The sequence below is a fragment of the Marmota monax genome, unplaced genomic scaffold (genome assembly GCF_021218885.2).
Source record: "Marmota monax isolate L192 unplaced genomic scaffold, Marmota_monax_Labrador192_F-V1.1 WCK01_AAM20220418_F8-fsc00003, whole genome shotgun sequence".
NCBI lineage: Eukaryota > Metazoa > Chordata > Mammalia > Rodentia > Sciuridae > Marmota > Marmota monax.
The window spans coordinates 29,040,845-29,054,093 of NW_026694084.1; the positions used below are offsets into that span (position 1 = coordinate 29,040,845).

The following is a 13,249-nucleotide window of genomic DNA, read 5'->3' on the forward strand; positions in this document are numbered from 1 at the left end:
TATAGATTTGTTAATTATTATAATTCTGCATAAAATTCCTGGATCTAAATGACATTAAATTGGACCCAAGTGTAATCAGTAGGAAATCAAGCAAAAACATGGAGGGTGAACGCAGGACGTTTGTCATAGCTTTTGACTCGAATTTTCAAGCCCAAAGGTCATCAGATGTTGAAGGAACTAGTTAGTAGGGGCTGGGGAGTATTTTCCAGCTAGAAAAATGTGTGTGGTCTAGGGGTCTAGGGAACCTGCCTGGGGCTGTTGTTTGGAACACATGAAACTGAGCAGAAGGCAGCAAACATTGGAATTGATTTATCATCCCAGAGGAACCCACTGCATCTCATATGTTCAGCCTTATCAGAGACTGAGGAAGTTCATAAGTGAATTTTTCATGTCAATTTTGAACACAAAAACTCTTTAAAAGTTGAACATATTCTGTATGTAAAAATTTCCTGAAATGTCACATATATTTTCATATTAAGCAGAAGACACTGAATGTCATGACACCTTTCATTGCTACCTAAGGACCACCATTTTGAAGAACTCTGGTTATAGTGCATGGCACTGTATTTTGGTTTTCCTATTTTGCCCTTTGAAGGAAAGCTGCTAGTGGTCAGTTTCTCCTTTTCTACTTTCTATGACCATCCCTCATGTGTCATTTCTGGATCCTGCAGCTCAAAAGAAAGAATTCAGGGGTCAGTGGCCTCCCAGTTCTGCCTCATTGATCCCCACCAGTCCCCAGGAACAACCAAGCAGACCCTGACACCACTCAGTGTCTCATCTCCTAGAACCATAAACCTCTGTTTGGGAGGAACATGGCTCCAATTGGCTGGTTCTTGTCTATTTTCTTGTGTGATTACTTCAGAAGAAATAATGTTTGGTCCAGAAAAAACTAGTGATATGAATCTAAGCCACATCTTTTATGTTCTTTACTCTTCAGTTTTATATGTATAATATGGGGACCAGTCCAGATAATTTCTAGACTATGAAATTTAATTGCTTTATTAATATAAAAAATCTCCCATGTTCATAATTTAAAAAATTCTCTCTCTTCTTGGTCAAGCTTGGTAATTTCATATGAAAATCCTGAAAAAAATAAGATTTAATCAAAGTTATTCCAAATTTTAAAAAAAAAACACCACTCAGGTACCATTTGAACTCTCACTATAAGCAAAAAGAAAAGAAACACTAACAGTATCAAGGACTGGCAAAAGTATTATGGGGAAATGGCTATTTTCATAGCTCCTTGTGGGGTAGGTCTTTTAGAAGAAAATTTTAATATTATCTATTAAAAATTTACATGCACATAATCCACGACCCTACTCTTCTACTTCTTCTATTTTAGAAGAATACGTACACATATCCCATGCAAGCATGTGGTTGGTGACATTCTTCTCTTTTTGTATTAAAAACTTTTGATAGCCTAAATGACCTTCAGTAGGGGATAGCCAATCAGCTGGTGATATATTCCTGCCACTGGGGACCATGCAGCAGTTAGAGTGAGGCAGATCTAAAATCACTCCAGAACAGGGTTCTTACATGTGAGACTAGAGTCACTGCCACAATGCACTTCGTGTTTTTCAGTACTTTGTCTTCGACTTCATTGGGCCCCAAGTGCATCTTTTTGACAAGATCATCAAAATCTCAGTGAGTATACCCTTGGTGGTGATGGTGGTGGTGGAAGGTGGGGGAGATTCTAGGCACTGGGGACTCTGACAGCTAAGCATGCACAGGGATGGGTAGATTCAGGAGGGTGAGTGTAGGTTGGTGAATTGTAAACCAACAGACTAGAACCTGAAATCACAAGTATAGAGGAATTTGGGAGATTCTTAAAAGGAGCCATGCTTCTTGGAAGCAAGTTGTAAGCTCTGGTAAATCTATTACTAATCAAATGTGGGCATAAACACATGCTTCAAATGACATCTTAATGGAGTGCCATTTTTAGGTTTGTTTTTGTTTGTTTGTTTGTTTTTTACCAAGCCTAGGTTGGTGTTCTCTCTCAGGATGATATCTGCACTAATGATCATAGTCACAGCACTTTCCCTTTCTAGTTGGTGATAAATGGAGAAATAGGAACAAGAATCAGGAAGGCATCATATATGTCAGTCTCATCTATGGTGATACTGGATCAGAGAATGTGATTTGGAGCTTGTGGTAGCCATTGAGATTCTCAAAGATTGTCTCCAAGTCCTGCCCCTGGGAGACCCTTCCTCAGCCCCACCAGGGGAATCACTGCTCCCAGAGACCTGAAGAGTAGACACAGGGCTTCCTGGTCCAGGCAGGGGCCTTGTCCAGGTTTGCTCTCCATATGGAAGACAGGAATGGGAAGGGAAAGTGCCCGTGTTGAGGGTAGTGGGTAGGGGCTGGATTCTGAAAGAACAGAACACCCACTTTGTATGTCAGTGGAGGTGTGGAGAATAGGGGTTGACATCCTCAACAGTCATTCCAAGTCAAATCAGACTGTGGGGATGACAAAACCTGTCTTAGAACTTTCCTGGCCTGTCCTCTCTCCTCGTCTGCCTTCATCCACCCTTCGCCCATCACCCACTTAATTTAATAAACACATCCATGACCCGTTCCCTTCAACCAAAGCTGAATGTCAATGAAGTCCTGCATTAAGGCCTGGGTCCTGGTGGTGCTGTGGTATTGTCCTTCTTGGGGGCATTTGAAGAATGTGACTCTTGAGGAATGAAGTCACCGAGAGCCAACATTCTTAGTGTTTGAATTTCAGGCAGATGACAAGTGGCGCAGAAGGTATTTTGGGACCTGGGATGCTGCCCAGGACTTTGCTCCATCGCTCCTGTTTGTGGAGTGGCTTTACAGTTGCTCCTAAGGGACTCCTTAGTCTCAGATGAACAGGACATCACCGGGCTTTAACATCAGATCATAGACAAGGGTAGTGACTGTTTGTGGGACACAAAGATTTTTCAGACAGAGGGTCAAAGTTCACATCTCTGTTCCCCTAACTTGGAAGATGAGAATGTTTTGGGCATCCCTAAACGACTCCAAAAGACAGGGGTGGGGGGATATTTTCAAGAACTCCTCTTGAGAAGGAAACATTGAATATGATTTTTTCTGCAAGTTCATGAACTGAAAGTCAATGTGCTCAGGAAAAATTCAATGTGGGAGAAGAGTCAGGAGAGGGCTGTGAGCAGGTGCTATTGGCACAGCCAAGCTGCTACACACCCCAAGACCATCTTTCAGTGACAGTGGCCCAAGGTACGCAGGGCCCCTGCACTCTGTGTGTTAGATGTCTTCAGGGTCCTGGCACTGCATGCTCTGCCACACCAGTATTGCCCAGCAGTTGAACCCTTAGTGGATGACTTGAAGTCTCCTGTGTTATTGGAAGATTTGCTTGGGGCTCATCCTGCTTGCCGCCCCTCTCCTGCAAGGAGAACCTGAGACAGGTGTCTGGTCTTCCTCAGACCTTCGGGAAGCCACGGCCGCTCCTGCAAGTGTGGTGGGTTGTAGAATGAGCTTTCTGTGTGGCCTTAAATAGCTCCTCTACTCAAGCCAGGCTGTCCTTACTTCCCCCCAGTTCTCTAACACGGTTGGGAGATTTGGGCAAGTGAGAGAGAGTGGAAAGAGAAGAGGGAAGGACTGTCATTTCGTGAGGTCAGCTGAATTTATTGTTTCTCACTGCTTCTGCCAAAAGGGGCTATTCAGAAGCCACAAAAGTCTCCCATTCATCCATCATTCGATTATTCATTCACTAAATGTTTATTGAACATCTATCATGAGCAAGACTGTGGGGTGGATGGGAGACTGTAGGAAACTGACCTTGAATCAAGCAGCTCATAGGTCCATTTATAGTTAGGAGGAAGCTCAGGGCCATCGAGCCTAAGTTCCAAGTGCTGCTGGGATCCCCCTCCACCTCCTGCCTGACACAGGTTTCTTGGGACATGATGATTATTACCAGTGATGGTGAGGTCACTGTCTCCAAGAAATTCTACTACATTGCTGAGAAGTTCCGACTTTCATGAAATTTTTTCCTCTAGGGAGCTGAAGTCTCTCATCCTGTTACTTGAGCACCACTCAGGGGATCTGGTCCCCTTTTCTGGATGACAGCATTTCCCAGGTCTGAGTCACCGGAGTTCTTTTGCCCTTTCTCTGCTCAGCCCCTCACTGCCCTCTTTTGTTTTGTTTTTTATTTTTTTGCTTCAGGATTAAACTAATCCTGATTCTTCAGCAGCTTTTTGAACAGTGAATGGGCATTTGGGGATGGGAACCCACTCTGCCACCTTCCTCAAGTTCTTCTTCATTTCGAGATGTTATGGGGCACTCTGCGGGCTTCTGATCAGCTTGAGGATGATCACCTTCCTTCTATTGCAAATGGCTTAAGGCAGTGCTTGATGAGTTCCCTGGGAAGGTTGTGAGCAAAGCAGTTTGGCAGTTTGGGGGGAAGAGTTTCAGCCAGGGGTAGGGCTGAGGCTGAGGGAGGGCTGCTTGGAGGAGGTGACAGTTGTTCTGGGTAGAGTTTCAGCAGACAGAGGTAGGCATTGACAAGCAGGCTGCACTAGGGTTCATTTTGGTTAAAGAAAACTTTCAGGCCTTGCAAGTTTCAGGTGTCCATCAATAGAGAATAGGGGGACCACCTGCTGGAGGTAGAAGTACAGGTGAGATATTTCTGAAGGCCCTTTGTGACTCTGTGGTTTGATGACTAAATGCTGTTGTGATCCAGATGAAGGTCAAAGCCTGGGAAGGGTCAAAGCCTAGAAGCGTCTTTGAGGTATAAAGAGCCCATTTCAAGAGTCATTCTCAAAGATAAATGTGATGGACTCACCGATCCATCTCTCCCCAGGTCCTTCACCACAAGCTGATTGGAAGCATACTGATTGGCTCTTTCAAAGTAGATCTGGGGACTGTGTACAACCAACCTGGTAAGAACGCATCACCTCCCCATCTCTGTTTCTGACTCTGGTTTATAGCACCCAAGGACTTCTTATTCATTCACTCTTCCAGTTGACCATTCATTCAATAAAAATTAGCACCAATTATGCAAAGTTACATGAGACATGGATCTTGCCATCAAATGATAAGATTATCTTCCATGTCCACTCTAAATAGTTTTGATTTATTTTTCACACAAATTCTGACTAATTTAGCACTGTGACACATAACTAGGAGTGCTAATAGACAGTAGAAGCTAAGAATCTGGCCTGAATCCAAATTTCACTCTGCTATTTCCAAGATGTGCAACTCTGAATGAAGGATTTAACTTCTCTGTGCCTCGGTTTCCTCATCTGTAGAAATTAGGATAAATTGATGCCTCCTTCATCGGTTTTTGGAGTATGAAGTTAACAAATACATATGTGCTTATAGAGAGCCTAGAACATAATGAGACTGGCATTTCACATCAGGCTGCACCATAATAATAATTATTATCCCTGTTATAAGAAAGTGAAATGCAGACAAGTTAGATAATTTGTCCAAGGTCAAGAGCTAATAAATAATGGAGCCAGCAACTAACATAGAACTTCTCATGAAAGGCCCTTTCTCTTCTCAGGTGATTTCAAGTCTTAGGATCTCAGGGGACCACAGAGTGACCATGGCTGAGAGCAGATGGGTACCACATCTTAGGGAGTGACAGAGTCTTCAGGGAATGGGAGGCTCCTGAACCATCGTAGAACAGCAGCAGCTACTGGACTCCTTTAGCATTGGCCATCATATGGAAATATGAATCTAGTGTTGCCAGTAATTTTTTTTGTGTGTGGTGCTGGAGATAAAACCCAGGGCTTTGTGCATGCGAGGCAAGCACTCTACCAACCAAGCTATATCCCCAGCCCCAATATTTATTTTTAAAGATAAGCCAGACGTCTAGCTTTTGTAAGTGATCTTGATGTTCTGACTCACAGCATAGGCCAACAGAAAGATCTATGAGCCACATTGATGGCCTGTGGGCAAGTGATTGACTCCTACCCTCCATTAATGTCCCCCCTCGCTGGTCAAAGCTGGAATCCTGCCCAGGTCATTCCTAGGTTGAGAGTTTCCCAAATACTGTGGTGATTGGAAAGAAAGGCAGAGAAACAGGTGGGAAGCAAAAGGAGAGGGAGGGAGAGGAAGGAGGAAGGCATGACTGAGCTGGGCTGCTGCAGGAGTCACCATGGTGGGTTGGGGAGGGTGTGGGAGGGGACGGGGTAGAGCCGTGGGGCCCATTGCAGGGAAGCTGAGCTGTCAAGATGTTTTTATAGGTCATCAGTTCAGTGACAAGTGGGCGCTGCTCACAGACCCCAGTGACATCAGGACTGGTACCAAGGGCTACCTGAAGTGCGACATCAGCGTGACCGGGAAAGGCGACATCTTAAAGACCAACCCCAAAACCTCTGATGCTGAGGAGCAAATAGAAAAGTGAGTCAGATCCACCATTGAAGAGAAATGATGTGCCCCAATTTTATACCTTTTTCCTTCCTCCACCCCTTTCCACCCCTTTATTGCTGCATGAGAACTGTTAAGTAACACGGACTTTGCTCCATCAGAAGCACTATGATGTGTCTCCTCAAAGTCATGGCTTTCCCTCGGGAGGTCAGCTGTGAGGACAAGAATGGTGTGTCTTCCTCTGATACCTGTTATGGATATGCTGAGCTTACCTGATTTATCCAAATGTAGATGAGTTTTCTTTGAAGGAATGATAATTTTGACTCCTGATTTGTGACCTGGGGAGACTTAAATGCTCCCTTTTAAGGTGCAGAGTGGGAGACAGTGTCTGCTCTGTGATTCCAGAACCTAGAGGAGTTTGCATGGGCTCTATTCTGACCCTTCACTGTGATTTACACTAGAAAGAAAACTCATTTTAGGGGCAAATCCGAAGTCTTCTTATATACCCAAAGTCTTTTTCTGCTTCCAAATTGCTTCTGTCTTTTCTATTCTTTCAAATGAGAGGGCTTCCTATTTATTTATATATTTATTTATTTCCCCTTCTAAGGAACCTTTTGATACCCCAGGGGTTTCCATCAGAGAGACCCTGGGCCAGATTCTATGTAAGACTCTACAAGGCAGAAGGACTGCCCAAAATGAATTCCAGCATCATGGCAAACGTCACCAAAGCATTTGTGGGTGACAGTAAGGACCTCGTGGATCCCTTTGTGGAGGTCACCTTTGCTGGGCAGACGGTAAGGAACCATTGTCACCAGTTCTAGCAGGCCTGGGCTAGGATCCTGCTCTGTATCCCGGGCATTTTAATCAAACAAAATTTTAAAATAAAAATTGGGCAGTGCCTTGAAAGACAAGAATTGCAACAGAAGGCACTGGGTCAGGTGGTGGGTGGGATTTGGGGGTGTTGCCCACTTACTCCTCATTAGAATAAGGGAAGGACTCAGGGTGGATTATGATTTAGGACCCAGGATGACAGGCATCCTTCCTCACCACTGGTTATGTCTCCGAGCCACCACCTAGTCCCCAACCCCTGTAGAATCACCACCATTTTCTGATCTGTTTCACAAAGGATCCCAGGGTCCTCGTCCTGCATAAGCCTGGAAACCTGTTCCCTGCTCAAGGCCACAGAAAGGACCAGGACCTGGGTACATGGTAGAGCTCCATCCTGGTTGACTGGACTTTGAAGCTTCAGGCTGACACAAATGTCACTGCTACCAAAACATAAAGTCACCCTGATGCCTCCTTTGGAAGGGGTGAACGTGGTAGTATTTTTGCCTCAAGTTCTTGGAGGTCATATAGGAAATCATCTCCACTTTATAACAACAACACAACAACAAAAACAAGGTCCAGACAAGAGTAGTGCTTTGCCACCAGTAGTGCTTTCACCCCACTTATTGGGGGTGAGGTCTGACCAGGGCCTTCCTGGAGATGCACAGGTGGTAGTTCCAGCCCAGCTCTGATGTGCCCATTAGCACTTCCCAAGAGCACTGACTCGCTTTTGTCCCTGGTGCCTCGCACAGCAGCCAGCACCGAGGGGGTCCTCCAACAGTGTGTTGGGTGCAGTTGATTTTCCTGAGTGCCAGGGGGAAGCAGCTTCAGTATTTTGGGCTGCTTGCTTCCCATCTCCAGCTGGCATGAGGAGCTTTCCGCAGAGAGTCACTTGCTTTCACAGCTCACATCCTTCTGTCTGTTTTTAGGGGCGAACCACAGTGCAAAAGAACTGTGCCAACCCCGTGTGGCACGAACAGGTGGTCTTCAAGGAAATGTTCCCTCCCTTGTGTCGGAGGGTGAAGATCCAGGTGTGGGACGAAGGCAGCATGAATGACGTGGCGCTGGCAACCCACTTCATCGACCTGAAGAAGATCTCCAATGAGCAGGATGGAGATAAAGGTGAAGCCTCCCTTGTCTGCCTTGGAAACAGGTCTCAAAATGACGGCATTCGGGCCCTCGTCTTTAGGGTCCAGGCGGCAGGTGTTAGGCCTGGCCAGGCTTCTGTTGGTCTGCAGCTTGGCTTGGTTCAGGGTGGAGGTTGGAGCTGGGCTCAGGGGGGCAGGTTGGTCCTGGTCCCAGGTCTTCCATGAGCACCACTCTGTGTCCTTGATAGAATCTAATTGATTAGATCTGAGGTTGGTAAACTCAGGTTTATCCACCTAATCTGACTCACTAGATTTTTAAAAAATTTGGAACGACTCACAAGCAAAATGGATTTTACATTTCAGATCCCCCCACCACAATTACGTCCCCAACCACTGATGGGAGCATGAAATTATGAGGTTGGTGGGGAGCTGTGGCCGGCAGAATAATCCAGGAAGGGAATAGAGAGTCCCAGCTAACCCCCAAGTCAGCAGGAAGGGGTCAGGGAAAGAGCTTCTACTCAGTATTATACCTTTTTTTTTGGGGGGGGGGTCCTGGGGATTGAACTCAGGTACACTCAACCACTGAGACACATCCCCATCCTTTTTTATATTTTATTTAGAACAGGGTTTCACTCAGGTGCTTAGCCCCCTGCTGTTGCTGAGGCTGGCTTTGAACTCACTATCCTTATGCCTCAGCCTCCTGAGCCACTGGGAATTACAGGTGTATGCCACCGCACCTGACTTCAGTGTATGGCTTTTTGTTTGGAAAACCTAGCTAGAGGGTGACAATTCCCCAAATAGCTCAACATACCCCTCCTCTTTAAATCCCCAGGCAACCTTTCCCTGTACTGCTAGTTTATGCTAATGGACAATTATGGAGGCATGCACACACACAGATCACACACATGTATGCACAAACCCAAACACATAAGTGCATACAGGTAGAACATCATAAATATATCATATATGAAGTTAGTATAGTTATGGTACCTTTTCCCTCTATCAGATTGAAGCCTTGCTAAGAACAGAGAACAGGAATTACATAATTTTATGCCCCTCATGGGCGACAGCATAGAAAGGTCTCAATGGATTTCCATTGTCTCTTTCTTCACATTATGGAAGCATTTACCACTTGACACAGAAAAGCACAGTCCCCCGTCTACACCATTTTCCCATTTCCGATGCCAGCATGTTTTATTCACAACTTTTCAGAAGCACTTTGATGTGTTCAGGAAGATGGATATCAGTGCTTAACAAGAAGACATCAGGGACCATAAAATCTCTCTATTTCCTTTAATACAATTTCCCTGCTCCAAGTCTACATAAGGGAGGGCGAGAATCTACTCCATTGAAGTCAGGGCCAGATAGAGAACATTTAGGCACAAAACGACTATTAACAGAAACATGTATGGAAACATCTAATTGTCCACCGTGGGGGAATTGTAGGCAAATTAAGATACATTTATTTATTCACAATAGTAATATTCTTAAACATTCCCCAAGGGTCTGTGTGAAACGCTTCTTAGACATGATTACTTTTTGAAAATTTTCCACATTTTTATTGGTGCATTATAGTTGTACATATTGATGGGATTTGTTGTTACACATTTGTACTCGCACACAATACAACAATATAACTGGGCCAATATCACCTCAGCAATTTCTCTTAATTTTGGTAGGTGAGATAGGCACTATTAACAATTCCTCTAGATGAGGAAACTGAGGCATAGAGAAGTTAAAAAAAAAGTGACAAAACTTGTGCAAAGTCACATAGTTTGAAAGTGCCAGAGCTGAGATTCAAACTTCAGGACCACGAGGCTGAACTGTGAGCCAAAAAGGAATATTAATGTTGCCAAAGAGATGTTCCCAAAGATACTGTGCATTTTCTCCAACACTATATTTTAAGAAGGGAAAATACTTATGCCAGGAACAAGTTAAAATTACCAGGTCTTTTCAGCTCTATGTTTAGAACATATCTAGAAGCACTCATTTCTCTTCATCTCAGCTACCTTACCCTGTTCCAAGCCGCTGATGTCTTCAGTTTTGATGATGAAATGGTCAGTGGGCCAGTATGCCCACATCTGTTTTCATTCCCCTCCACAGAGCAGCACAGTGATCTTAAAAGAGATGTGACCGTACCACATCTTTGCTTACATTCCTTTCATGTATCCCCATGGAATTTAAGATAAAGACCAAAATCCTTATCAAGACCTCTAAGACACCACCTCCCACTGGCTCCTCATTCAGCTCAATCTTTAGCTCCCTGCTCCTCTCCAACTGGCACATGCTGCTCCCCAGCCCAGAACACACACACACACACACACACACGCATGTGCACACACACGCATGTGCACACACATGCACACACATGCATTCTTGCTCTCTCTCCCTCCCTTCTCTCTCTGCCTGCCTAACTCCTCTCCATGCAGTATCAGCCTGCTGTTTGTAGGTCTCCCTTGTGGTGTTTATAATGTAAATATTTATTTGTTCAGTGTTTGTGTCTGCTTGTCCTCTGCTGAGCTCTTTGGTTGGTCTCTGGCGCAGTGGCTGGCTTGGTTAGGAGTCAATAAACGTTTGATGAATGAAGGGAGGCAAAGGGAGGCTCGTCGGCCTTCATAACAGTACTACAAATGTTACAAATGGGACACGTACAGAAAAAAGATGAAAAGAAAAATCAGTTCAATGTCTTTTGGTGATACTATATCCTGCAAATACCCTCTTTCGTCTTTTCTGCGTATTGTATATTTTTAAAAGACTGCGAATAGCTTTGATAAAGAGAATGCGTGTTAAACTTGAAAACCTGCCAGATGACTAAAGCTCGGGGTCCTCCTAGGCTTCCTCCCTACCTTTGGACCTGCCTGGATCAACCTGTACGGCTCCCCCAGGAACCACAGTCTGATGGACGACTACCAGGAACTGAATGAAGGCTTTGGGGAAGGGGTGTCATTCAGGGGCAGAATCTTGGTAGAAATTGCTGTGGAAATCCTCTCAGGAGGGGCACAGGAGTCCAAGTTTTCCAAGGCACTGAAGGAGCTGAAGTTGTCTTCCAAGGACAAAGACTCCAAGTCTTCCAAAGGCTCCAGTAAGGACAAGGCGGACAGAGCCGATGATGGGAAGCCCCAGCAGCCGTCGGACAGAGCTCACTCCACCGAGGTGGAGGTGGAGCCCTTCGACGTCCCCCCGGAGGTAGGTCTGAGCTCTGCTACAAATTGCTACAAATTGCTATTGCAAAGCTAAGACCCCACCTGAGGTGAGCCCAGGACACAACACAGCACCTGTCCCAGGCTCCCTGAAGGTCTTTGCCTGCAGCTGTGTCATTCTTCCTGCAAAATTGTTGGCCCAGCCCTGTGTTCTGGGGTGGATCCTCTGCCTCTGCACAGCCATCTGTTAGGACAGATTCCTTCGGAGTCCCCCTGAAACACAAATTCCATGGGAACCCAGGGGAAGAGACATGGAAGTGCTCTGGGGTGCTGGTGGGAGTGGGTGGCAGGGGGACTGGCTCAGCTGGATCCGTGTGGGCTTCTGGGAGCTTGGGTAGGAGGAGGGTGGGAGAGGAGGGGAGGAGGCCGCAAGCTGGGTGTGAGAACTTGAGAAACCTATTCCCTGCCTGAAGCTGGGAAGAAAGCACAGCCCCAGGGATCTCCTGCTGCTGCTCTCCATAAAGCACAGCAGCGTTTTGCCAGCCCTCTTCTGTATTATGAGCAGGAGATCTTGGGCTCCAGGGTGAACATCGATGTCTCTCACCACTTAGCTTTGCAATAGCAATTTGTAGTTAAGCAAGTGAGTTTCACATTTTGTCAGCGGCTGAGGTGGGTAGCGTCTCAGCTTGGCTAATTCTGCCTCTGGAGTGAGTGTTTCTCAGGTCAACGGGACCGGAGGTGATGGCTGGGCTCCCAGAGCTGTCCATTCCTAGGCAGCCACAGGATTGAAGTGTGAGGGACCCTCTGGCCTTGGCAGAGCCACTTATTTTTACCACAGGGATCTTATAAACCTGAGGAAACTGTAGGGGACAAGTGGGAACACAGGGCTGGCAGCCTTGGGGTTGGTGCTCCTCGTGGCTGGGATGCTAACACCACTGTGTCTCCGTTTACTCATCAGCAAAATGAGGTCTAACAGCTGCTCTGTCGTGGGCATCTGCTGGGGGTTAAGGAGAGAATGCGTGTAAATGGGTCAGCAGAGTTTCTGACACATGCGCAGTCAGCTTACCATGCGTTTGTTATTGTTCTCAATGGAACTGTAGTTTGCTCCTGCCACTAGGGGGCAGCTCTCCAAAGCTTTCCACCTGTTGTTTGTGACTTGGTATTTCAGGGACTTCCCCAGCTCTGCTGCTGTACTCACATATTGGGAAACAGTCTCTGGAAATGTGTGCTGCCAGTATGTTGTGGTTAGAATCAGGGATTCTGTGTGCTTTCAGAATATATGCCAATGTTGAAAACTTAACTTTGGACTCACCAAGAAATTATGAGTCGCTTAATGGCCACCTGAGCTGATATCCCCTGTATCTGTCCTTCTGGTACTCTCTCCTACTGAAGGCTGAAGTTGGACATTCCTTTATGAGCTAGGATTGCAATCTAGAAAGAAACTAGAAGATTTTCTTAATGGAAGTCAATATCCTTAAGATATTTTGCTGAGGGTTCCTGAAGAAATAAACTCTATCCAGGAGCAAGGGAGTCTTGGGAACTTACTTGTCTACAAAGCCAGGGGACATCTTGGCTATTGTGTAGAAGGTGGCAGAGAACAGGAAATTCAGGCATCATTCACACTCTTGTCCCCAGCTTCCTCCTTCACCTGGGCTTTTGTTTGTGGCCAGTTCCTTGTTAGGTTTAATGGTTACCTACTGCTGCCCAACAGCTTACCCAAAGCTTAGCTGAAAACAATAAATGCTTATTTTCTGTGGGTGAGGAATTTGGGAATAGCTTAGCTTGTGTTCTGGCTCAGGATTCCTCATGAAGTTTCAGCCAAGGTCTTGGCAGGGACAGAAGCCTTCTGAAGGCCCTACCTCACTTGGCAGGAGGTTAGCCCTG

The 13,249-nt window shown here is 45.7% G+C and overlaps 1 protein-coding gene across 2 annotated transcripts in view; it reads left to right on the forward strand.

Annotated features, from left to right (window-relative positions):
* The window catches only part of Fer1l6 (fer-1 like family member 6), a 130,367-nt gene that overhangs the window by 24,863 nt on the left and 92,255 nt on the right, over positions 1–13,249 (forward strand). For both annotated transcript variants that reach the window (XM_046464973.2, XM_046464972.2), the window contains exons 6-11: positions 1,582–1,644; positions 4,799–4,877; positions 6,189–6,345; positions 6,920–7,106; positions 8,067–8,259; positions 11,059–11,411. In XM_046464973.2, coding sequence (XP_046320929.1) covers positions 1,582–1,644; positions 4,799–4,877; positions 6,189–6,345; positions 6,920–7,106; positions 8,067–8,259; positions 11,059–11,411 — 1,032 coding nt within the window. The remainder of the gene's footprint in view (positions 1–1,581; positions 1,645–4,798; positions 4,878–6,188; positions 6,346–6,919; positions 7,107–8,066; positions 8,260–11,058; positions 11,412–13,249) is intronic.